The sequence below is a fragment of the Beta vulgaris genome, chromosome 1, assembly GCF_026745355.1.
Source record: "Beta vulgaris subsp. vulgaris cultivar EL10 chromosome 1, EL10.2, whole genome shotgun sequence".
In the NCBI taxonomy this organism is placed as follows: domain Eukaryota; kingdom Viridiplantae; phylum Streptophyta; class Magnoliopsida; order Caryophyllales; family Amaranthaceae; genus Beta; species Beta vulgaris.
Window position 1 is genome coordinate 32368174 of NC_079202.1, and position 26036 is coordinate 32394209.

Consider the following 26036-nt stretch of genomic DNA (forward strand, 5'->3'; position numbering starts at 1 on the left):
CAGAAAGCTTCCCAGGATGCCATCCAAACACAAAAGGATAAAAGAGGTTGTTGAGGATGGAGAAACAAGGAATGTGAAAAGGGCTAAGAAGCAAAATCATTGTAGCAGATGTGGTGGACTAGGGCATTATGCAGTGAAGTGTAAAAACCCGGCAGAGGACAAGTCTGCAGACCCTAAGAGAAAAAAGGTAGAAGGCCAAAATCCAGAACAACAGTTGCTAGTGGTGGTGGTGTGAATGAGGTGTTTGCTGCAGCTATTGATGGTGGTGCAAGGACTAATGACATTGGTACATCAAGTCAAGGTGCAAATAATAAAAAAAGGGAACAAAAAACAAGCAACAATAAAGAAGAAAGGCAAGCAAAGGAATGAGCAAAATTGTCAAGAATTGAATGCATCTCAACAATCAATTTCTTGCTCTGCACCTATGAATGCTTCACAATCTTAGTTTATTGTTCTTTATTGTACAATAATGAAGTTGGCAAATCATTTTTATGATTTTGGGGATTTGTAATCTAACAATTGTCATAAGCGTTTTTTTACCTAAACAATTAGTCTGCTGATGTTGGTCAATGTTGGTTTTTGGAAGCTTTTCTTTTTGCTAAAAAATTCTGTAATCTAACAATTGTGGTTTATTGTTGGTTTGTGGAAGTTATGCTAATGTAACCTTGAATATTTGATTGAAAATTAATGTTGATGACAGTTTTACATATTGATGGATATTACATACTACACCCAATTCCCAAACAAACTAATTTTGCATCATATTGAGCTACATAATTTTGGATACTACATGCTACACCCAATTCCCAAACAAACTAATTTTGTATCATATCTATTCCCATAATTTCACAGATATAAAACTGACAATTATAGACAAAAAGACACAAATCAAGATCATTTTGCATCCTACACTTTCACTCCTAGCAAACGCTTCTTTATTCTTCATTATTGGCTTCTTCCTCTGCTTCTCCAACTCTTTACTTGGCCTATTCTTTTCATGCTCTATACAAACCAACCTTGACTTCGTGATTTGGTTATCAGTGGCAAGCCTATGCTTCTCTGAAATAAGAACATTAATCACATCTCTTTGCCAATTAGTAGATCCCTCATCCACCCACTCAAAGGTATTGCACCCCCTTTGCCCAGTTTCATGATTGTAAAACTTGCAAGCTTTAAACTTTCTCCCTGGGTTCTCATGGGTCCAAGATATCCTTGTTGCTACTGCAAATCCACAGCCATATTTCATCATAATTCTGAAATGAAAAAAAAAATTAGGCTAAGAGAATGAAAAAAAAAAACCGAAGGAAGTAAAGTTTGCAGCAATAATAAGAAGAAGAACTCTAATTTACCTAATTGGAAATTGTTTTGCTATGAGGAATTTTTTTTTGGGGGAAATTATATCTACTTTGGAGGTGACTAGGGTTTATATAAGGGAGGAAATGGAGGGAAATTATATCTTCTGGTAAAAAAGAGAGGGAAAATGGGTAGATGTGGTTTACTGGTTAGCAATAATAAGAAGTCAACAGACACCATCGGTGACGGTTAGTTTTCTCTCTCGAAAATGGCAATTTTGCTTGGTTAGGGTTTCTACCAACTAAATCACTATGGCAAGGAAGAAGAAGACTCCACCGGTGACGGTGGACACTGATGCGGTGGTAAAGGATATAGCGCAATCTTCTAATGGTGGAAGTATTACACCGGGAAACAGTTCAGCCGTTAAAACTACGCAGTGTGAGAAGATAACAAAGCCTATAGAAGAACCAATAGCTGTTGACGAGGAACCATTGATAGAAGATGAAAACGAAGCTCCTGGGAATACATGGAATATGCTTTTCAAAAGCAATAAACTTACTTCATAAGGTAACTCTCTGAAATTTGTAGCTCCGAAGGTTAAAAATAGAGTTCAGGTTGCTTGTTTGGATAAGAATGAAACGGACAAACTATCTGAAGTTTGGGCTACTTCTTTGATGGTTTACATTGTTGGAAATACTCCCGAGTATTGGGGCTTTAACTAGGTTTATTGAACACGAATGGAATACAATTGCTAAACCAAAAATCTTCTTACATGATGATGGTTTTTTTGTGGTGAAATTTGTTTCGGTGGATGATAGGAATGAAATATTGTATGCTGGGCCTCACAGCTTCAATACTAGACCTATGATTATTAAGCCATGGACAGCAAGCTTTAATTTTCAGGATGAGGTGCTCAAAATCATACCTATCTGGGTCAAACTCCCTAATTTACCATTGAATTGCTGGAGTCCGGACTCTTTAAGTAGGATTGGTAGTCTTCTTGGAGTTCCTTTATATGCAGACGAATGCACATCACAACAACTGAGAATTTCATTTGCACGCATTCTAGTGGAGATAGATGTCACCAAGGATAGACAACATACTATCCAGGTGGAAGACTCAAATGGCATTATTATCCAGAAAGAGGTGAGATATGACTGGTGGCCACCATATTGCAAAAAATGCCAAAGAGTGGGACATGATTGTGGTAATAGAAGGACACAGCAACAGGTGAACAAGCCCAAGGCGGTTCAAAAATGGGTGCCAAAACAGGTTCAACCTGAGAAAAGGACAACTGATGCTGAGGTTGCAGTGCAGGATAAACCAACTGAAGAAAGGTCATAAACTGGTACTGCTGTCAATACACCGGTTCAGCCTATTGTGCACCAATGGAAGATGGTGACAAGAAAGAATAGAGGGAAACGTGTTATTGTCCCATGTGAAGATGACAATCCAGACTTATGCTTTGATGATAATGAAGCAGATCAAGGAGAAGAAGAGGGGCAGGAGAGTGGGACTAACAATGAAGCGGGTGAGAACCCTTATCTTTCATGATGTATGCTTGCTCTTGGAATGTGAGAGGTCTCAATGACCCTCTGAAAATAAAGGAGGTAAAGTATTTTTTGGTTGTTAACAAGTTGAATATATTTGCTTTAACTGAAACTAGAGTGAAGTTAGCTAATAAAGATAGGATGAGAAAGAAGTTTGGAGGTAGTTGGCAATGGGGGGATAATTATAGTCATAGTTCTAAGGGCAGAATATGGCTTGCATGGAAACATGCTCTGATTCAGGTGGAGATTCTGTTTACTACTGAACAGGTTATTCATGCTTTGATTACTGATAAGAATAGTCAGTATAAAATGTTGTTCACTGCTATTTATGGATTACATAATATTGAAGACAGTAAACCTCTATGGACTACCCTTCAGAACATTACACATAATCTGGAGTGGATTATCATGGGGGATTTTAACTCGGTGCTAGAAAGTGATGATAGAATTAATGGCAATCTAGTGACTAATGCTGAAACTGAAGATTTCAGACATATGCTGGATAATACGGATTTGATGGTTGTGAAAGGTATAGGGGGTACCTATACTTGGTCTAATAAGAGAGAAGGGGTGGATAGAATTTTCAGCCGTATTGATAGATGTCTTTGTAATGCCAAATGGTTTGCCCATCACACTCACACAGTAGTTGATCGAGATCAAGAACCAATCAATTTCTGATCATCATCCCCTACTGATTCATTTAAACCAGCAAAATCATCATGGTGGTAGACCATTCAGGCTCTTTAATCACCTTATTGAACATCCTCAATTCCACATAATACTTTCAGAAGCTTGGAGGTAAAAGGGAGCTGCTAACAGTCTTGATGATATTTGGATGAAGTTGAAAGATGTTAGTAAGGCTCTTAAACAGTTATAGATAACTCATTATGCTAATGTGAGTGAGAAGATTGGAGAATATAGAGATCAGCTTGATAGAATTCAAACACAAATCAGTAGTGATCATTTCAATGCAGAGTTGCATAGACAGGAGCAACAATGTATTGTTTCCCTTAAAAAATGGCTTCATGTTGAAGAGAGCATATATAAACAGAAGTCTCAGATTCAGTGGCTTCAAGAAGGTGACTCTAATAGCAAAGTCTTCTATGCTGCTATGAAGGAAAGACAAGCAAGGAATTCCATTGATGTTTTATACACAAGCACAGGGCAGAAGCTTGATAAAAATTGCTGATATTCAAAAGGAATTGAATCATTTCTATAGCAATTTGATGGGGACTTGTGCTGAAGAGATTCCTGGTATTGATTTGAATATAGTCAGGCAAGGAACTTCATTGAACAACAGTGACAGAAGTTATCTTATTGCCCCTGTGACATTGGCTGAAATTGATAAGGCTCTTTTTAGTATTGATGCAGACAAAGCACCTGGTATGGATGGCTTTAATGCTAAGTTCTACACTGAAACTTGGCACACAATTAAGCCAGATATATATGCTGCAGTTCTCAACTTCTTTGATACTGGTAATATCAGCCCTCAGGTGAATACAACCTCTATAACTCTGATTCCTAAGGTCTCTACACCAACATATGCAAGTGATTATAGACCAATAGCTTGTTGCACTGTGGTTTATAAGATTATTGCTAAAATAATCACTCATAGCCTGCAAAGTGTCATTGGGGAAGTGGTTGATACAGCTCAAGCAGGCTTTATTCCTAAAAGACACATCACAGACAATATTCTGCTTGCAACAGATCTTATAAAAGGATACAACAGAAAAGGGATTTCTCCTAGATGCACTATCAAGGTGGATTTAAAAAAAGCCTATAATTCAATTGAATGGACATTCTTGGAAAGCATGATGCTTGAACTAGGATTTCCTCAAACTTTTGTTTCTTGGGTAATGTCTTGTGTGACTAGTGTGTCATACTCTATTATGCTCAATGGTAAACCTGGTAAACCTTTCTATGCCAAGAAAGGGCTCAGACAAGGGGATCCTATGTCCCCATTTCTATTTGCAATAGGAATGGAATATCTTTCTAGGTGTTTAAAAAACCTAAAAGATAATAAAAAATTCCATTATCATCCTAAATGTGGTAGATTCCACATCACTCACATGATGTTTGCAAATGACTTGTTGATGTTTTGTAGAGGTGATCTTACCTCTATTCATGAGATTCTACTTGCTTTTAGAATGTTCTCTCAAGCTTCAGGATTGGAAGCAAACTTACACAAGAGCAATATATACATGGGTGGTGTTTCTGATGAAGTAGTTTATATGGTTCAGTCCACAACCAAGATACCTATAGGAGAGCTGCCCTTCAGATACCTTGGGGTACCACTGTCTACCAAGAAGCTGTCATATAACACTTGCAAGCCTCTGGTGGAGAAAATTATGGCTAGGACTCAGAGCTGGGCAGCAAAGCTTTTATCATATGCTGGAAGAGCCCAGTTAGTGAAGTTTGTTCTATTAAGTATGTAGATTTTTTGGTGTCAAATCTTCATGTTGCCAAAAAAGATTTTGAAAGAGATTCAGGGATTGTGTAGAAGTTATTTGTGGACTGGAACTCAGATTTCAAGAAAAGCTTTGGTTTCCTGGGAGCAAGCTAAGTTTGCTATCCTAAGCCTTGTGGTGGGCTCAATTTCACTCAGCTGGGGCTGTGGAACAAAGCTGCTATAGCCAAACACTTTTGGGCTGTAGCACTGAAACAAGATAAGTTATGGATTCAGTGGATCCATTCCTATTATATTAAACAAGCTAACATATGGACTATGAAAGTCCCTTCTGGAATGTCCTGGGTTCTCAAGAAGATTATGAAAAGCAGAGAGCTCTTTGATAATGGCAGCAAGATACATGAATATGAAACAGATGGGAGATTCTCAATTAATAAGTGCTATAAAGCAATCAGAGAGCCTAATATTCAAGTTAGCTGGAAAAGGTTGGTATGCAACAATAGAGCTACTCCCAAAAGTATCTTTATTACCTGGCTGGCAGTGCTTAACAGGTTGAGTACAAAAACCATATTCGCTCAATGGAGCTTAGTATCTGATACTACTTGTGAGTTGTGTAACAATGGAGAGGAGGATATTCATCACCTTTTCTTCCAGTGTGAGTATTCAGGTGAAATCTGGAGGAAATGTTTGAGCATTCTAAAGAAACCAAGAAATCCTGTAAGCTTTATGGAGGAGGTGCTGATTGCTGCAAACCATTGTAGACGAAGACACAAGAAGAACAAGCTGTATGGAATGATGTTTACTGAAGCTATCTATAACATTTGGATGCAGCACAACCAGAAAATTTTTGAAGGGCAACATAAAACTACTGATCATATTGTTAATGTAATTGTTTTTAATGTTGCTGCAAGAGTAGAAGATAATATGAGAAATCTCTTGTTTAGATAGTTGCAGCTTAGTTGTTTTGGTGGCTGTTTAGGGTATCATTTGAAGTTTCTAGCTTTTCAACCCTTCCTAGAAGGTGGGGAAAGCTAGCTTGCTTCTTAGCTCTAAACTAGGTGTATTGGTGATTGTATTATCTTTTTTTTTTGTTATAAATAACAATTTTGAATTTCCAAAAAAAAATAATAAGAAGTCAACACCAGATGTTAGTGGTCAACACCGGAAAAAACTCCCTGAGGTTTCATCTAACAAAAAAATAAGGTTTAAAAGTTGTTTCTCACAAAAAAAAATTTATAAGGTTGTTTTTCACAAAATGTGACTTTTATAAGGTTGTTTCTGACAATTTTCCTAAAAATTTTTGCACGCGATGCGTGCTTGAATTTTTTTCGAAACAAAAACTCGATTTTCTTCGGCATAAGAGTCAAAACTTGAACATTAAACATACTAAGTATAATTGTTTTTAGTTGCAAAATTTAATTGGTTTAGTTTCTGTCAATTAAGTCTCTCACCATTCTTTTTGTTTTTTTTTTACTTTTCAAAGTTAAATTCTATGAATAAAATAGAAATTTTATTGAATTTATTTATGATTTCTAATATTATAATTTTTTAGTTGATTTTTGAATTAAGTACAGTACTTTATAAATTATAAAGAAAGTGGACACTTATATTTCAAGTCAATTTTGTTATAGGTTGTAGTTTGTAAGTGAATTTTTAAGTTTTTATAAAGTTTCCTTATTAGTGATTTGCATAACATAAATTATGCAATTTTATGATTTTAGTTGACTTGTGAGTGATTGTTATAATTATATTTTTGGTATTTTCATTTGAAGCCCCCTTTGATTTGTAAGTAAATTTGTAATTTAGAATGGGAAGGGGGTAACATAGTCTTTTCATTCGGGGACACTATAGATCCCCCCTTCCCTTATATAATAGAGATATGTTGTACTTTAATTCTTGAATGATATACATAAACCTTTTTAACTTGATAATTAATCGCTATTATATAATAGAAAAAGATAGGTCCTAATATATGTAAAAGTTTCATTATTATATATAGGAAACACTATAAAAGTAAATAACAAACTTCCTAAAATAGTGGATCTAATCAAAACTATCCTAAACCCTTAACTAACTTGTTAGGCGCACAACTAATGTTAAGCGCACTACTTAGAAGTTATTTAGGTGTTCCTAAAGCTGTCTATAAGTCTGTTCCTTAACCTTGTTCCTAACTGTGCCAGTGTCTGTTCCTTTCATGGGAACAGAACCAAGTTCCGTTTGAGAATTCACCACAAACTAAATTGAGCTTTCACTCAACCTTAACATGAAGATATTAGATACACCCTAATGTATTCTAATCTTCACTCCAAGCTTGATACTTCATCACTCGAACATCTTCACTTCGATCTTTAATTAATTCTCCATTTTAATCTTCAATCAAGTATTCTCTTTCCTCGAGAATGAATTACCTAGCAATATATAACACAATTAAAATACATTATGTCTTTTGTGGTTAAGTCATCTTCAAAACTCAAGGGTCAACACTTACTAATCGTCTGAGGGATTTTTAAGGCTCCATTAATCATCCCCTGCAGGGTGCGTTTATTCCAGAACGCCTTATCCAGGATAATATTCTAATTGCTCATGAAGTTTTTCACTCTTCTAAGAATAAGAGAGGGAAAGAGGGGTGGATTGCCATTAAATTAGATATGGAAAAAGTTTATGTTCCTATTGAATGGAGTTATATTTTTACGACTCTAGATAAACTCAATTTCCATCCTTCTTGGATCCAATGGATCAGAGAGTGTGTTTCCTCAGTTTCTTTTTCAGTTTTAGTTAATGGAATTCTCGGAGATAGGTTTGTCCCATCGTAAGGGCTTCATTAGGGTGATCCCCTTTCTCCATATTTGTTTTTTTTGTGTGCTGAGCTCCTGGCTCGTCAGCTTCATGCTCGTTGTTTTGATAATGCTAAACAGATAGGAGTTAGAATCGGTAGATCTAGGATTAAGTGCCCTTCTTAACTTTAGCTGATGATAGGATGATCTTCACTAGAGCCAATTCGGAAAGTTGCACTATCATAAAAAATATTCTTGACAAATATTGCTCAATGTCGGGCCAGCTTGTTAATTTTCATAAGTCTGCCTTCCAATGTACTGCTAACATATCTGCAGAGGAGTGTCTAGTATTTCAAAATATTCTCGGTATGGATAATGCCTTCTCTTTACGCAGCTACTTAGGGTGCCCCATTATTAATTCTAGAGTCAGTAAAAATACCTTTGGTAGTGTTATAGAAAAATCCCGAGGCCAACTTTCTAAATGGAAATCCAACTCTCTCTCTCTCTCTCTCTCTCAGGCAGGTAGGGCTATTTTGATCCAGTCAAACCTCTAAGGCTAATTTACAAATGCAAAGCTTCTCTCTTCCTGCTGCCGTATTACAGGATTTAGATAAAACCCATAGAATTTTTTCAGGAATAAAGATCCCAAATCCCAATGCGGGTGTGACTAAGATAATTGGTTGGGATACATTATGTTCGCCCAAGTCTTGGGTTGGGTTGGGGTTTAGAAAGGCTAAGATTACTAATATGGCGTTTCAAATGAAACTTTTTATGAAAAATAATTGCTTGTCTTTCTAATATTTGGGTTGAGCTGGTCCGGTAAAAGAATTTCAAAAATTCTTCCATCTGGTCTTATGTGCCGAAAAGTAACACTTCGTGGCAATGGCGTCATCTTATGCGCCTTCGCCCTATCTTCAAGCGGGGCCTGAGATGGCAAGTTGGGGATGGCTCAAAAATCTCATTCTGGAATGATAACTGAGTCTGTCGTGTTCCCCTCTCCTCCCTTGTTTTAGGCCCTCTAGGTTTTGCCAATTCATATGTTGGTGATTTTATTTTGCATTCTGGAGTTTGGAACAGACAGCTTCTGGAAGAATAATGTCTCCCAAATTGCATTATTAAAGATGTCATTGGTGTTTTTCTTCCTGCGTCAGCATGCCAAGATAAGCTTTTATGGGGTTTGATTCCTGATGGTAAATATCCAGTTAAATCTGGTGTTAAATCTATTCAAGAGCTGGATAAAGTGGTGCCACCAACAGTAGGTTTCAAGTGGATCACATGTTTTCATGCCTAAGGATTGTGTATTCTACAATTTTCACTCTGAGGATACTTTTCACTTATTGTTTGAATGCCCCTTCTCTCATGATGTTGCCTTTCAGATTTCTCAGTCAGAGTCCTGGCCTGATATTCCTTGTTTAGATAGGCAGATGGGTATGGATAATATTTTTGATTTCTTGCATGATAATCTTTACCCCTCATTCAATTTGTAAATTGGCTATCCTCTGGTGGCATGTTTGGTTTGCTCGTAACAATGTCACGTCTAGGGGGGACGACTTCTCATGTTTTAAGCTAGCTCTTATTATTAAAAAATTTAATCGTGAATGGTTCTTTTATCAGGATGAGACTGAGATCATTTATGGCAATTTGTCTCCTCATATCCCCAAGTTTGTTGTTCCTAGTTCTGCTACGGATGTTTGGTGGGTCAAGCCTCCCATTGGCTCGTATAAGTTAAAGTTTAATGGTTCTGAATTGCAAGATGGTAGTGCTTCCTGTGGTTTTCACCATTAGAAATGATTCGAGGGGGATTGTTATAATGGGTGCTATGTCTGTTAATCATAATAATTTTATTCTTGTGGCGGAAGCTTGGGGTATGAGGGAAGGAGTTCGTGCTGCTTTAACTGCGGGTGTTAAGAGCCTTACTGTCGAAGGGGATAATTTGACTGCTATTAACTCTTTCCGAAGGACTTGGAAAATTCCTTGGGAAATTCATGCTCTAGTGGCGGTTGCCCGGGATGATTTGGTTGCTTGTGGGTATGTCATGTTTTCTCACTGTTTCAGGGAAGCAAATCATGTGGCGGACTTCTTGGCTCACAAAAGTCACACCCGTGGTTCTCTCCATTGTTGGTTTGAACTTTCTGACTTTTCCTTTTTTTCCATCATTTCTAAAGGATGTTTTAGGTTAGTCCTATTCTAAGGACTAGCCTAGTTTTTCTCTCTTGTTTCAAAAAAAAAAAAAAAAAGGCTGCCAAATCAGCAAAATAACTTGCTTATGAGACCTAAGCAAAACCTTATTGTTTTATAGAATTATATAAATTCTTACAAATGTATTAAATGCTTATTTATATCCCTTAAGTTGCTTTATATCAAAATCCAAGGAAATTAACAACATATTGACACAAATATAAATGATTACTTGGGTAAACCAAGCAGTATTGTTGTCGCAAACATACTTCCTCAATTTCATATATTATTGAAGACGTTTCACCACACATGCTTGATAGTGTATACCTTTAATTATTAATATCTTCAATTCCTTACAAGTAAATTTTTTTAAAATTGACATTTTAAAACTATATGTCGAGATGTATCAAACAAAATCTCCCGTGACTATTTTTTTCTATGTTGAATTTCCACAATAGGGTCAAATGGGAGTAAGACAATGTAGAAGTCAAACACTTTAAAACGGAGGAAATATATGATAACATGAGAAAGACTTTAGAGGACACGGACTGGGAGAGTATTATAGTTTTGTACCTTAACTACATACGTAAGGAATCTTTCAAATAAGAAAGATTTGGGAACAGGCCGGTATCAGAGCTAGAGGTTATTATTGGCTCTTTCGGCTGGTTCTCAATCCTAAAATAAAAGAAAAATATAAATGGAAACGAATTAACAAAGATGACAATTTATAAGTGCAATACAATAAAAGGCAGGACGGAGACATTGAAAAACTTGTACACTTTTATCTCATTAACGAACAAACAAACATGATTACTTGGACAAAAACACCCATATTTCATCTATAACTGCATTGTCAACACAGACAGTCACATAGCTATACTAAATTACTAACATCCAATGTCCACATATCAGCAGTAAACTAGCTTTAGCAGCACTGTGTATAAGTGTCACCACCCAAAGGCGTAAATACAGGTTTAGAGTCACCAACAATAGAACACCAAAAGGATATCCTGCTAGGAAGTCGAACTTGAAGACCATATGCTGCACAACTTAATGTCGAGATTCCACAGTATATACAGTATTAATCAGTTAATCTTTACCCGTCAAGACTATGCTCTATACAACCCGAGCAGGCGTCACGATAGCGGTCGAACACATATATCTGGAAATTCTCCACACTAGCAGAAAACCTGTAAGAGAGGCCACCTATACCGTGCTGCCTAACAACCAGCATTGATATTAGCTTTATTCTCAATTTTGGTCCATCTCAATTTTGCAAGAGATGCTTGCATCTCCAATTGAGCGGCAACTAACCCCTCCTGTGGCAATACCCCAAACAGCTGAAGCCCTCTTCAAAATAATATCCTAGAAGACCTCTTCCAGTGATTGATAGACACTGCTCCAACAGCCAAAATGCCATCAGTCCACAGCTAGCCAGACAGTATTCACAAAAGATGATAACCCCTATTCCAGCAGAATCTCATCACCATAGTTGATTGGCAAAAATAAAAATCTGAGAAGCCAAATGAAATTCATCAGTGCAAACATCGCTTGATAATTGATATTATGCAGCCGTTATTTTTCCACTTTAAGACACGAGTGACGAGTCACACAAGGGCTTTCAAAAAAGCTAAGGATAAGTGATCGTTTTTTTTTAAATCAAATAGATTTTGTCTGAAGATTGTCTTATTCCCTGAGCAAGACAACTGACTTTAGTACCTTTTTACTATCACAACGTAGGGGGTTTCCATACATTATCTAGAAACAATGTCTTTCAACAAAATACATAGGATTCAGGCAACATCAAATCAGCATCATGGGGCACACAGCAATTGCAGGAAAAAAAGGAAAAAGATAACTAGATGATTCCAGATTGCAGAAATCCCAATCATCATCTGTTTCAGAATATCAATTTTAGGCGGTAGGCATATTAATCGTTTCTTGATAGAATTTGAGATCTAACACTTATTCATTTTCTGCCAGAAAAAATGTTAATAGTATGATGCAAATTAATGTGATATTCGCTAACTTCTAGTTTATGTTAAAGCTATTTTATTTCAAGAGTTAGATCCTGATAAAATCTCAAAGAATGCTCCTCACTAAAAAGTCACATTCTTCGTCAATCAAAGGCAAATGATAACAAAGATCAAACAATAATGCATACAATAATAATAAACCTAAAAACAAAATGGACAAAAACATCAAACACAACTGAAACAACTAATTAATTCGTACAAAAATATATACAGTAAAAGGTGTAGATTAGGTATTGTTTCTACACCATTCAGTCTTTCTCTGCTAAGGATCCACAACTCAACTCGAAGATCTAGGACAAGAAAAACATTCCATATAGAGGGAACACAACTCTTAGTTCCATATTAAATTAAACTATTCCAACCATAGAAGTTTAATTAAGAGTTACTATGTTTAATGCATGTAACTTCATGAACTAATTAAGATCAACGCATATAAGCCTTGAACTTTGGATTGTAGAGGAGCTCTGTTTATCTAGTACATCAGGTATTGACCATGAAACCACCTTGTGAGGAGTACACTCACAAAATAAATCTTTACTACTCATGAGAACACAAGGTCAACGGGCTCCAGGGTTCAAGCATCAGCATAGCCTTAGTTTTAAAAAGCGCGCCCTAGGCGCTAGGCGAGTAGAGGTGTTTGAGAAAATCGCCTCATCAAACTTAGGCGAGGTGAATCACGTCAGACGAGGAGAGGGGCGCTTCTTGCCACCTTTGAGGGAGGTACTAGGCGCACTGCTTGTTCGCTTTCAGTAGAGAGGCTCAAGACAGAGGGGAAAGAGTAGATCTGAGTTGAGAAGTTGGAAAAAACAAAAATTTCTTCAAATTCAAACTTACTTGGCTTTAATTTACCAATTTCGAGCAAAATCTCTTTGTTAATTGCACTAAATTTCATCATATTGAATGAATCCCTAATTTGGGAGAAAACTCTAATTTATGATTTGGTGGCAATTGATCATCGCCACCTCGCCGGAGGGGATAGAGGGAGCCGGTGGGCCATCTACCATAAATTCAGGCACCAAATCTCAGATCTTCAGTGCGGGCGCGCAATCTTCAGGTGTGCTTTTCTCTTTTTTCGATCTTCTTCTCTTTCTCTTTTTTTTTTTGGGAAGGAACTCTATCAATCTTCTTAACTTCTTTTCTACAGCTGTAGAGGGGACCCGCTCCCTCTATCTTTTTTTTCAAACAATGACTGAGGAAGCCCTGTGCACTCCACTTTTTCTTTCTGTATTTTTTTCTGTTTCCTTCTATTTCCTCAGTTTCTTTTTCCTGCTCTCCCTTTCTTCTTCTGTTCTTCTTGATGACTGTTGAGGCTCCCCTACCAGTTCCTCCCAGATAAAACTCTGATCAGATTGGTTTTTTCTATTAAAAATATAAAGTACACTTTTTTTTGTTGTTGAATTACAGTAGTTTTGCAACAAAAGTGCGCCTCGCCTACAGGATGCGCGCGCCTTCCCTTGCGCCTCAGTTCGCCTCGCGCCTTTTAAAACTAAAAGCATGACCCATGTAATCTCATTTGCTTGTATCATTTTGAAGCTTTAATCCTATTTACTAGATTATTTCTTGGTATTATGACTCCCTCCCATATCTAGAGAGGGACATCACAGAGGTTAAGGATGGGAAAGAAAGACACTGCCAAACTGGAACTGTTATAACCAGATGGCAAAAAGTTACGCCAAACTGTAATACATGAAAAGAACTCGGAAAGACCCTGAATGGTTACTCATAAAGCCAAATCTTACAAAACCAATCAACATATGGGAACAGATGATTCATAAGAGAGACTCACCATGTGCAAACATGCTTATGAACCTGAGGCTGACTTCTGGACCCACACTTGCTTCTGCACATTAAACGACCCAGTGAAGATAGAGGGAAAAACATGTTAAATATCTACTAGTGAAATGTCTTTCACTAGAGACAGCTGGTACAGGCACGGTGAACAAAACCGAGCAAACGAGAGGTAGCAGGCCCTTTGAGGGAGGGGGGTATAAGGCTATATATCACCAAAACATGAGCGAACCTCGTGCAGACCATGACCAACAGCACCTCCTCGTTTGGACGGGACATCATCCTTGGCACTATGTGCAGGACCACGACGACCAAAATTCCTATGGGAACCTGCCACATGATACAATATATAGTTACAATAAAAGAACAATTTAAAATGCTCCTAGGACTGGGACTATACTGTACTTTTTCCTTGATTCCTAAGCCCGACGCGTATTAAACTTAAAAGAAAGCTGAATGCCAAAACAAGCACAAAAGACACTGACCATTTTCTGCAAATGAGCTGTTGCGACCACCTGGAAGAGTAGCAGCGTCCGTGCTGCGACCAGATGTATCATATTTCGATTCTCCACGTTTACCTGGAAAATTAGAGAGAAGATGCCATGTGATGTCTTCAGCAAATCTTGATTAAAATACTCGACGCAAAAATGCAAACAGAACTGAAGAATGAAGTCAACCGGACAAGCTCTACTAGTCACCAACAGCTATTATTTCCTAATCTCGATAACAAGGTAATTTACTTCTCTCAGCATATACAATTACACATGTGTGCTGCACATATTTATGTTATGTTCATTTAAGGTCTTTAAGCTTCCTATGTCTGCACGATGTCCTTTATATCTCCTGCGACCAATCCTTAAAACACTCCTTTTCTCTGTTGCCTTCTGCTATGGCTTCTTATAACACTTCTTTTTCCTTCTCCCGACATGATTCTTTCCGTTAAACTAAGGCCGAACAACTAGCTGCTGCAAGACTGGAAAAATAATTGTACCCTCTTGGGGTCCATGGACACCCAGAGCAAAACTATGAATGGGAGCAAACAATCCGGAGTTAAAAAAAATCGTTGAGTGGAGTTGTGAGGGATCAAAGGACAATGGTTCATGATGTAGATCAATCCACATAGAATCCTACCACCAATCGACCATATTAGGTAAAGTAAAAACAAGTAGAAGATACCTTCATAAGAATCTGAAATATTACTTTGATTCTCATCACCAGTATGAGAAGAATCAGAACGGCGAGGAGTCCAGACACCGCGATCAAGTCTCTCCCTACTTCTTGTACGTCTGTCTTGCTTCTCCCGAGCAGAACCAAAACCATGGGGCTCCCTTCCAGAAGATTTATCCTCTCCAGCCCTCTTTCCTACATAATCTGAACCTGATGGGGACTGTTCACCAACAGAGGCTGGCACTCCAGCTTTTATATTGGACGGGCGTGGTGGCCGCTTGCTCCTTTCTGCAGTTGAGCCCTGAAGTTTTTGCTCTGCCTGGGATGATGACTGACTCAGACGAGGTTCCTTGTTTAATAATATGCTTCTGATAATTCTTCCACTAGCATCAGGCCTCTGATTCAATTTCAAACCAACTGAAGGAGATGATGAAACTTCAGCAGGTGAGGTTACAATCTTGGGCAGAATGGAGCCTTCAGACGCCTAACAAAGAACGAGAACTTTCATTCAGTTACCCCACATATGACTTGCTGAGTTAGGACATAGCTTTTGAAGACAAGCAATATTTCTTGAAGACAATCAATCATTGACAACTCATGAACTCCCTAGTGATCTCATTAAGCATTGCAGAAATCTATCCAACCCCAACCAAAAAGCAGGTCCCTTCTCAACCATCATAAAGATATTACCATAATCTCTCTTTCCCATAAAACCTTAGCATATTCAAACTTTTTGATTTCAAGACACAAATATCAAAGATAACAAACATCTCGGGGTGGAAGGAGTACATAAATACGACAGGCAACACCAAAGCACCAATACCAAGCCACTAAAAAATCAAAAATATGAGACAAAAAGCGGGCTCAAGCACATTAGTGGTTCAAACAACAGGTGAACATACAAGGTACTATATTAGGAACACACAAAGGAGAAAGATACTAAATTACAGCAACCCATCATCATTGGTGATCCATGATGCAAATTTACATAAGCAAAGAATCTGATTCAGATCAAACAAGATACCTTGTCTATCATAAAAGAGAATTGAGAAAATAGAATTCCAGAAACCTCCCAGGATAAGATATTGAAAACAGCATGGCATTTCATCCCATACCAAAAGTCTCAACTGACATTTTCTCATGTTCGAGATAAACTTTTTACTATTACGAGATTATCTAACTCCAATTATTATGAAATTTATCTAGAGGAATTGAAGTCAAAATTTCATTACGTTGACTAAAAAAATGTCAATTGGGACACAAAATTCTGACTGACAGAATAGATTAATTTAAAAAGCTACAAATTTCGCGACACATATTACAAGTGAAACATTATCGTAAAGGTTTGCCACATGCTGCACTCTCCCCTCCCATTTTCTAGGTAGTGGTGATAATGACTTGGTGGTCGTGGTACATCTACATCATTTACGGTCGATGAGTTCGGAAGTGGGAAGGGAAGAAAACAGTGAGGGTAAGTTAAAAGGGATGGTGAAGAATGGCAGGGTGGTTGACTGGTTGTCTTCTTGTCTGGTCAAGAGAGGAGAGTGTGGGAGAGACCTACGTAATGGGGAAGAGAGTGAATGAGTTGGTTCATTTCTCTCAAAAAACTGACGCCCCAAAAACCAAGTTTCGGCAGCGTACTTGCAAAGAGAGCTGATATGAAAACTAAACATGAGAATAACCACATTAAAAATAGAGCATTTCTCTCAAGTCACAACATGAAAACCACCAACAAACACCATAGACGTTCTTTTCTGATTCACCTGATCCCTCCCAAAACCATCCTACTTTGGCTGGAAAAGCCCAAAGTAAATATTGTCCTATCAACAGCAGGAAGCTGGAACCATACATATTATTCAGAGACCAACTTTTCCAGTGCTCTTAAAAACCATATAAATGCACCTTTTCTTTGCGGCAGCCAACCCACCCCTGCTGCCAAAAAAAGACAGGACAAGTACATACGACTGAGGGAAGAGCAAAACAGATCCAGGAGACAAGAGAATAGGCAACTTAACCAGATACCTCAGATATAAGTTGCAAAAGAAGTCAGGATGTCTCTTTTATGAGAATTTAGATAGCTGTCAATGACTAAGAAAGTCAAATTTCAAACCGGTTACTTGCCTGAGAAAGCTCTTGCTCTTTCCCTTTCAAAAGCAGAATCCTTTTCTTTGTTGTATCATGCAAGCCACTTCCTGTTCATTCATATTAAAGGTAGATTAGAGGCAAAAGATATGTGACATTCAACCTAAAAATGGATAGCAAAATTAGTTGTAATATTAATTAACATGACTATATACTATCCAACAAAAACAGCAATTTATTTTCTAATAGTGGAACCAAATAGATACCAAGTCCTTGAAATTAGCACTAGAAAGGGGAAAATGAGATTTATGAGCTGAAAAAAGTGAAGACTAAGGAAGAAATATATTTTAAACAAAGAGAAAGATTGAATGAGATGATGTAGGGAAAAACAACGGTTAAACACCAGTTGAAATGTCTTCAATACATACCATAATTACTATTATACATTTACATCTGCAACCCAGCAGATTACAACACCAACCCTTCCCGAAAAACAACAGAACCTTATAAAACTGTTGCATTATGTCGATAATGAAACTGTTCCTGGTTAAATTAACTAGAAAATTATCAAAATACCACAGCCAAAAAAAAAAGTTCATTGTCCATTCAAATTATAATACCTGAGGGAAAAAAACAAAGAACATGCATCTAATTTAGGTGTCAAGTGAAATGTTACAGCACACTTACTCATTGGGTTTGGCACACCTGTAATACTTCCTCCGTTCTGTTTTAAATGAAAAATTGGGTGAAATGACACTATTCATTGATCAATTTTGACTCCAATTAATCGCCATTATATACAGAAAAACATAGTCAAGTGGGATCTTATTAGATTAGTCTCGATGCATACCATCAAATTGTAACTTTTTATATTTTTTACGTGTGCACAACTACAGATATTAATGAATAAAGAAGCGCGTTAGGTTGCGTGAAAAAGCAAACATTCATTTAAAACAAAATCGAGGAAGTATATGATTTGAGTAGAGTGGGTGAAAGTGAAATGGTCAAACCACATGTTTATGTGAGAGTAAAGTTATGGGACCCATCGGACATGTAAAAAAGGAACATAATGCTTACTATTAGGGACGCACAAAGTAGAAAAGAAGAACAGTATCAACTCAGAGATACTAATCATAGGAATGACCACATCCACTAGAGCCACATGTAAAAAGACTAAATAGCAGAACAATCAATAACAATGTCTACATGGACACGAGAAGACGAACTCCCTGAAGATTTACTGAAATAAAGAAACACTGTTCAATTTCTAAAAGTCCATAATTAGATGAGCAAATCATATGAGGAACTTGGTACACCAGATAAGCAATGTAAATCTCTATTATATAAGGGCAAAGGAGGGAGACACCAAAAATGACAAATCCTTTTATACCCTCAAGTAACAAAATACAAATTCATCATTTTTTACCATTATACCCTCAACTAACAAAATATTTACATCATCCTTGATTTATTGGCTTTTTAAAAACAGAAGAAAAATATACAATGAACTTTATGAACAGTTTTTCGTATATATTATTACGCAATTGACCTTTTATTTATTTTCGCATTCATCGCGTGCATATAGGACTAGTTTTAACATATGATAACATCTCATCAAGCAAGTAATATGAGCAATGACAGAATTAGTACTACTTTCTTTTTGTGAGGATTAGTACCTACTGCTATTCTCTTTTTAGCATTTCAACAAGATATCCACTACCCTTCTACCATGAGTCATGACAGACGGGACTTGAAATTTAGAAAGCTCCAATCAGAATCACAGAATCACCCCTAGAGACAAAAGTATGCGGACTAGTACATCACTTATGCAAATGCAATGCTCATAGTATATGCAGTAAGAAATAAATAAGTAGGTCTACGGTAGGGGTCCTAGTATAAGGTGCCAAAAATAAAACACCTGTGAATCATAGATCTTAAGCAGAGAAAAGAGAAATCGATACAGATGTCAGATCCGCACTGACATAAGTAAAATTAAAACCAAACCGCCAATAATATAGGTAAAGGACCTTTGCCTCACATCCCACAAACTTCATCAAGCAACGATACGACTTTTTCTAGTGAAAATGTTTTTGTCACAGAGACAATGTACAATTAACACACAGCCAAAATTACGTTCTCCCAGTGAACTTTATAATACTAAAATAAACAAAATGTCATCACTGATATCATGAATACACCGAGCCAACAATCTAAAGCATCAAAATCATATGATAACTCACAATGCAGTAAATGAACTTTACTATATATATATATATATATATATATATATATATATATATATATATATATATATATATATATATATATATATATTATATATATATATATAATATATATATATATATATATATAGGTTTAAGTTCATATGAGAACCACCCTTATGGTGAGAACCATGAGAACCACTTATTTTTCCTCATTTTACAAAGATTTTGATCATTTCATAATATTTCGCTCATTTTTTATTTCACTTATTTTATGATTTTGCTCATTTAACAATTTTATGCTCATTTATCAACATTTTTGCTCATTTTACGTTTTGCTTATTTTTCTTTTTTTCTCATTGAACTTTTTTATGCTCATTTTACATTTTTCTCCTTTTATATTTTTGTTCATTTTACATTTTTGATAATGTAATATTTTCTACTCATTTTATGTTTGTGCTCATTTATTACTTTTCTTTTTTTGCTCATTTTAGGAAATTTTTGCTTATTTTAAGTGGTTCTCACGGTTCTCACCATAAGAGGGTTCTCATTAGAACCCAACCCTATATATATATATATATATATATATATATATATATATATATTCACACAAAGATAGTTATGATGCAGAAAGCAACTTGAATCCAAAATTCCCAGCAAATGAACATTGCTAATTTTGAACGGCTCCCCTCATATACTTATAATTTTGATTTCTCCACAGTAAATGACCATGTTAAAACTAAAAGGAAAAAAACATACCAGTTTCATTCTCTGATACCTCTTTTTTAATGGAAGCATCCAATTCGTTCTCCCTCTGAGACACAAGAATATATGTTGATTTCTCTTTCCCATTTGTGCTCTTCCCATTATTTTTCAAGATATACTAAAGAAATCAAGAAACGAAATTCTTTTAGACTCCTCCTCAGTTTCATTAAGTGTACATAACAAAACCACCATGACAAGTAATTTTTTTCATGCGACTTCAGTACTACCTTTGTCAAGAAGAAATAAGACAGGAAAAGCAAATAAGTATCGAAATACATAACATCAAAGAACAAATTGCTCCAACTATAACATCAGAGAAAAGATATTGAGGGAACTGGTTGTGCTGATAATACAGAAAAAAAATTCAAACAGTACGAGTTTTAAAGCCATTGAGAATATCAGAATTATTGTAGGGACTATGGAGTATTGTGAGCCCATACCTATGATATCCTTTCATGTTATCCAAGGGCCCATTTTAAGTAATCATATTATAGTTACCCCTATCAAGTTATCACAAATTTATCCCTCTCTTGGATCACTATTTTAAAAGAGTACCTTATTAAGTATTAAGATACCCACTTTAACAACGGAGAAGATGACTTTTACAGAAATTAACTGGTCCAAAATTCCCTAGTCCGTATGAGATTTTATATTGAGAAAAAAAATTGACAAAATACTACTCATGTAGCAAGAGAACTAGGGGTGGCTAGCGGGTAAGTTTTGGTGGATTCCACAAGTCACGCCAAGGTTGGAGTTGGCATGGGTCATTGGAACAGCAATTAAAGTGGGCTTGATTCTCCTGCAACCTTTTCTAAACTACTTTTTCTTACAATGAATAAGAGCAGATGGAATCGACCACGAGGATGCTATTAGAAATGGTCATTTCGACCCAACGTAGGCTGTAAGTCGAACTAACAACTTGCCAAATGGTCCGAAGCAGCCCACCTACCCAACCTTATTGCCCGGTTTACCATTGAAAAATAATATATAAAAATCGAACATCTGACCACAGACACAGCCTATGAACTGGTCTAGACTCGCACTAACTTCATCTCCTTCCCATGTAGTACCCAATTCCAATTTCTCACAACCAACCTGCTCATCAATTTCGGGTGGGACTCCCATTGGCCACCTCTAGCAGTTATAACTAGATATATAAGCGATGAAAATTGCACACTTAACAGCCAGAGTACGCACGAAAATGGATTCAATACAAAATGAGCATAAAGAAACTGCAAAAAAAAGATTGTAACACAGACGGATACCTGCAAAAACAATTATACCACTTCTTGATAATGCACACATAGTTCTCAGAAATGACAAGTGTAAAGGAAACTACACCAACAAACCCTCCCTAGTTTCACTTATCTTAGATTCCATAAATCTATAGTTCTATTGTCTTCTTAAATGACCTGAGGTATATCTCTAGCATCTAAAATCATCTAGGACCTATACTGGGACAAAGGTGTTGGATAAGGCCATAAAGTTACAGCTGTGCACGCAGCCGTGCAATAAGATAAATTCCACCAACCGCACATTGGGAGGAGATAGAAACCAAGAGCAAATACACCAAAGAAGACAACCAGCAGTGCTAAGGCTATCTCAATCACTTGCCTCTCTTCAATGGACAAAAGCCCCAACGTCTTCCGGCTTCTTATGGTGGATTTTGTCTTCAATTGGCAGATACAGGGCATTTCCCTCAAACATTAAATCTGAACCTTATTATTTCACGTGTTTATGGAAAGCTGTCTTCTACATCTCCTTCAGTCCTTCCCCTCACTCTATTTCTGGTTAGTATCGGTAGTTGGTACACGCATCTAGGTACACATAAAGTACTTGACATTCGTGGCAGGTTGTATTGACACCGATAATATACAGTATGCCATAATCGATAACATAGTCAAGGACATCCAAAATTTTGCACTATGGGGAGAGCAAGAAACATATAAATATCAATATTCTAGCACTCTATAACATATAAGTTTAGGCTCTCATTAAAGCCTTTCTATGAACCGAAGGATACAAGGTAGCAAAAAGAGCATCAAACAAGATTAGTAGTGGCAATGGGCGTAGGAGGGATGAGCTTCCTTAGAAAAACTCTTAGGTGCGCAATATTGGGTTTTCTTCCTCTTAGGAGTTCATAAGGAGTTTACTTCAATTTAGATCTCAACAAAGCTCTATTCATTATATAACAAGAAGTATTAACGACTTCTCCACAAAAGTTAAGGGTGGAAAATAACCTTCCTGAAAAATGTGTCCCGCCTCTTCTCTAATGTCATAAATTAGCTTTATGTACATCTTGGATGCCAAGATTTTTTCTAAACTTCAGCTCTCTACTACATCTTTACACTAACAATCAAATTAACTACCTCATCCAAGGCAGCAGAAAAATGTCCGGACTCTTAGAATTAAAGGAAAGCCATATGAATATGCCAAAAGCTGCAAGTTTCATGACAAGAAACAAGCTGGCGAACAAGTGCCAACAGCTTTTGAGTGCTTGTTTTATTAACATGAAAAGACATACATGAGAAGTGGAAAATTGTGAAGTCGTATGGTTGACATAAACACAGGGAAGTGACTCCCCAAGGAAATTCTAAATTCTACTTCCTCCATTCTTTTTTAATTGCAATGTTCCCCTTATTTAGAAGTTTCATATTAATTGCAACATTTCCTTATTTGGTAATATCTTCTCTCTATCTCTCTCCTATCACATAAGTCCTACTACATATATATCTCTATCTCTCTCCTCTTCACATGGATTTCTTAAAAAATGTGTCGATGTAATATGTTGCAATTATTATCAAATGGAGGAAGTAATTGTCACAACTGGAGAATTAATTCACCTAACTCCCTATAATAAAAAATCCCACAGAAATTTCTACTTCCTATACTTAACCAAACAACTTCTCCTATTTTCCGTGAAATAAAACTTCTACACTTTCTACATTTCGCCAACAACCACTCAGAAGAGGTAAATCCAAAAGGCTAAACAATACCAACTTATAAATGTCAGCATTATCCTAACCATAATCTTTCCTAGAAATAGCTTCTACGACGATAGGCATAAAAGCATGATTAGCTCCAAATTTTCACTTCCCTGACCACTGTAAACTCCTTCTCGTTGTACCAAAATACATGTCTAATTTAAATGACCAGGTCCAGCATCACATTTGACAGGTGGAGCCAAGAAAAAATGAATTTTAATACCTTTTTCTTCTCAGAGTTTTGCTTGCTGGATCGAGACTTCCCTGAGGATGCTAAAAGAGACCTTCCACCACTCTTACCGTCGGAACCTAGATGCTATCACCAATAATGCCAAACAATCAGAAATGAAAATGACATGCAAGGAAAAAACCATCAGCAAAACAATGACATAACAAACAAGCTGTATCTAGAAGGTGCTAGATAAAGAATGCAATATTCATCTGTTGCAACCACAGAATTTAAATATCAAGAAAACGGCAACTTGATCCATGATTATGACCTTCCACATAAGCAAATGTGAGCAGAGCTGAAGTATATCAAAGGATGAGGGAAAAACCTGACTGCTACTCCTGGCAGCTCTCCTTCTTCGCACATATTCCATCAGTGGTGTGACAATAGGTGCCTCTTGAACACCTAAAAGGGGACAGTCACAAATGAATACTAGGCCCCATAAACAAACTTCTAAAAAGCAAAAATAAGACAGCCAGTTAGCTTTCCGTCACCAGCTCGTTCTGCTTCTTTTCTTTCCAGTTGTATATCAGCACTAGGAAGATTCTCAACAGGTTTCGAAATCCGCTCAAGAAACTCCAGGTACTCAGGATCTGTTCTTAGTAAAAGAACAAAGGAGAGATTAATTAGCTTAACATGAAAGCAAAAACAATTGCATTGATCACCAAACATAATTCCAATGTCAAAACTACTCAATGGTTCAAGTCACTGTTGAAAGTCTAACCTTTGTAAATCGTCCCTTCTCGACCATCTTTCTTGGCATTAGACTTAGGGACACGTTGAGAGGGAGCATATTCCACGATAGCTTTATATTGCGTTCCTAATAGGTATTAAATGACACTTTAAATTACACACCATTACAACAGAAAAATGAAAAGAAACACATGTCAATTACCCATCGAGCTTTCACTCAGAAGCAAAATTACCCTTTTCATTGACGAAAACATGGCCGTTAAAGAACTCAGCAAACTCGAAAACGTCATCAGGACTGTTGAAATTCACATAAGCCCGACCATACCTCTGGTTCGTGTGACTGCAATTCATTACCCCCATAATTTAAAAACCAAATAAAACCCCACAAAAGTTCAACACAAAAACAGCCAAAATGTGGAACCAACAACATCAATTTAAACATAAATCAACCCCAAAAGTATAAAAACCCACAATGCCCACTCTTACAACCAACAAATAAACAGAATTAAACCAAAACCCTACAAAAAAAAAGGTCAGTGGCAAATTCAAGAAAATACTTAAATCAATTCAGAAATTAAACCCCAGAAACACAACTAATAGCAAATCATAAACCCAAAACAGCAAATAAAAAGTACAATACATGAAAATAAAAAGTGAAGGAGAGAGAAAGAGAAAAACCTGGAATTGCCAGGGCGAAAAGAGGACCAATTGTAACGAGAAGAGAAGCGGCCATCGATTTGCTCGAAAAACGATGAGTGAGATAAAGAAGGGGGCAAGTGCCTAACCACTACTTTGGTTCGATTCAACGGCTCCTTCATCTGAATCCAACACCCACTCTAAATCCCTAATTGCAAAACAAAAACCCTAGAAATTTTGATTTCCGTATGCGATTGAAGACGGTTGAATTGCTTCAATTGAACAGGGAAATTAAATGCGTAGACGAAAATTGATTAGAGAATCAGTAAGTTTTGTTCGCTCTTTCGTTGGTTTGTCGATGTTTTTGTGCCCTAATATTTGGTTTGATCGTGAAGAGAAGCAAGTTGTATGAAGGATCCCCTCTTTTTCTCTCTGTGTGTGGGTGTGTTGTGTTAATGTCGGAAAAGGGGAGAAGGAGAAACTTGCAATTTCATATCATCATCATCGTACCGCATTGTAATTGCTATGTAACGGGGACTCTAGAAAATAAAGAATCTACCTCTACTATATACCTCGATTAGTGGGGTTCATGGGCGGTTAACTGTACAGAAACAACATTTTGGTTCGATAAATAAAAATTTCAGTTCGCTTTTTTTTCAAATTGTAACCGTTTAGACTGATTACCGCATAAGTATTAACCGTTATTTAAATTATACTACAGTATTATGTTTTACTTAATGTACATATATATTTTTATTTTTTTTTGCATATATTTTATATAATATATACTCTAATATGAAATGTATTATAAAGTGGATAATAAATTTATTGGAAAACAAAACTCATACTAAGAATTCACTCAATTTCCTAATTATAGTGTTTATATTAAACTAGAGTTTCCAAAAATAATCACATACTTTCTCTAATTATTGTAACTTAGTAACAAATATTAGAATCAATATAATTGTTTTAAAATGTTTCACAATAATTATATAGAGAAAAAATATATTTCGGTTAACTGTTCACTCAAGTATCATAACCGTAACCATAGTTAAAATATCTTTTTATCGTTACGGTTACCACCCATTTTAACCGGTATTTCGGTATGCTATTTCGGCTTCGGTTTTTTATGAACATCCCTAACTCCAATGTTATATATATACATATATACATATATATATATAGCTCTATCATCTATCTACACAAATACTAAAAAGGTCGGTGCCACATGA

At 36.5% G+C, this 26036-nt stretch overlaps 4 protein-coding genes across 7 annotated transcripts; 2 read left to right on the top strand and 2 right to left on the bottom strand.

The window, feature by feature from the left end:
- Positions 1 to 832: 832 nt before the first annotated feature.
- Positions 833 to 1249, bottom strand: LOC104898319 (uncharacterized). Its single transcript, XM_010685378.1, has one exon. It carries the CDS (start codon positions 1247 to 1249, stop codon positions 833 to 835), a length of 417 nt encoding a protein of 138 aa, XP_010683680.1.
- Positions 1250 to 2688: 1439 nt separating this feature from the next.
- LOC104898313 (uncharacterized) lies at positions 2689 to 4032 on the top strand. The gene is made up of 3 exons (XM_010685368.1): positions 2689 to 2824; positions 2875 to 3485; positions 3721 to 4032. The coding sequence occupies exons 1-3, from the start codon at positions 2689 to 2691 to the stop codon at positions 4030 to 4032; spliced, it is 1059 nt and encodes a 352-aa protein (XP_010683670.1).
- A 1536-nt stretch (positions 4033 to 5568) lies between these two features.
- On the top strand, positions 5569 to 6198 carry LOC104898295 (uncharacterized). The gene has a single exon (XM_010685352.1). It carries the CDS (start codon positions 5569 to 5571, stop codon positions 6196 to 6198), a length of 630 nt encoding a protein of 209 aa, XP_010683654.1.
- A 4766-nt stretch (positions 6199 to 10964) lies between these two features.
- Positions 10965 to 25351, bottom strand: LOC104898010 (regulator of nonsense transcripts UPF3). 4 transcript variants are annotated; one of them, XM_010685010.4, is made up of 13 exons: positions 24847 to 25351; positions 24402 to 24508; positions 24200 to 24295; positions 23970 to 24068; positions 23804 to 23880; positions 23470 to 23562; positions 20257 to 20380; positions 17315 to 17385; positions 15227 to 15677; positions 14512 to 14604; positions 14259 to 14356; positions 14025 to 14078; positions 10965 to 11715 (listed from the first exon to the last, which is right to left on the bottom strand). In XM_010685010.4, exons 1-12 carry the CDS (start codon positions 24984 to 24986, stop codon positions 14040 to 14042), a joined length of 1488 nt encoding a protein of 495 aa, XP_010683312.1. In that variant the 5' UTR covers positions 24987 to 25351; the 3' UTR covers positions 10965 to 11715; positions 14025 to 14039. The 4 variants fall into 4 exon arrangements, with proteins under 4 accessions (XP_010683312.1, XP_010683306.1, XP_048500512.1 ...); XM_010685004.4 differs by having other exon boundaries at positions 15203 to 15677; positions 24847 to 25350; XM_048644543.2 differs by lacking the exon at positions 10965 to 11715 and adding an exon at positions 11762 to 12097 and having other exon boundaries at positions 15203 to 15677; positions 24847 to 25350.
- Positions 25352 to 26036: the final 685 nt, after the last annotated feature.

Coding starts and splice junctions, on each gene's coding strand:
- LOC104898010 (XM_010685004.4), bottom strand. CDS start 24,986: ATGAAGGAGCCGTTGAATCGAACCAAAGTAGTGGTTAGGCACTTGCCC. Junction 24,509..24,846: donor TTTCGCCCTGGCAATTCCAG/GTTTTTCTCTTT, acceptor AATGAATTGCAG/TCACACGAACCAGAGGTATG. Junction 24,069..24,199: donor AGAAGGGACGATTTACAAAG/GTTAGACTTTCA, acceptor TACTAAGAACAG/ATCCTGAGTACCTGGAGTTT.
- LOC104898319 (XM_010685378.1), bottom strand. CDS start 1,249: ATGATGAAATATGGCTGTGGATTTGCAGTAGCAACAAGGATATCTTGG.
- LOC104898313 (XM_010685368.1), top strand. CDS start 2,689: ATGGTGACAAGAAAGAATAGAGGGAAACGTGTTATTGTCCCATGTGAA. Junction 2,825..2,874: donor TGGGACTAACAATGAAGCGG/GTGAGAACCCTT, acceptor GGAATGTGAGAG/GTCTCAATGACCCTCTGAAA. Junction 3,486..3,720: donor TTGCCCATCACACTCACACA/GTAGTTGATCGA, acceptor AAACAGTTATAG/ATAACTCATTATGCTAATGT.
- LOC104898295 (XM_010685352.1), top strand. CDS start 5,569: ATGAAAGTCCCTTCTGGAATGTCCTGGGTTCTCAAGAAGATTATGAAA.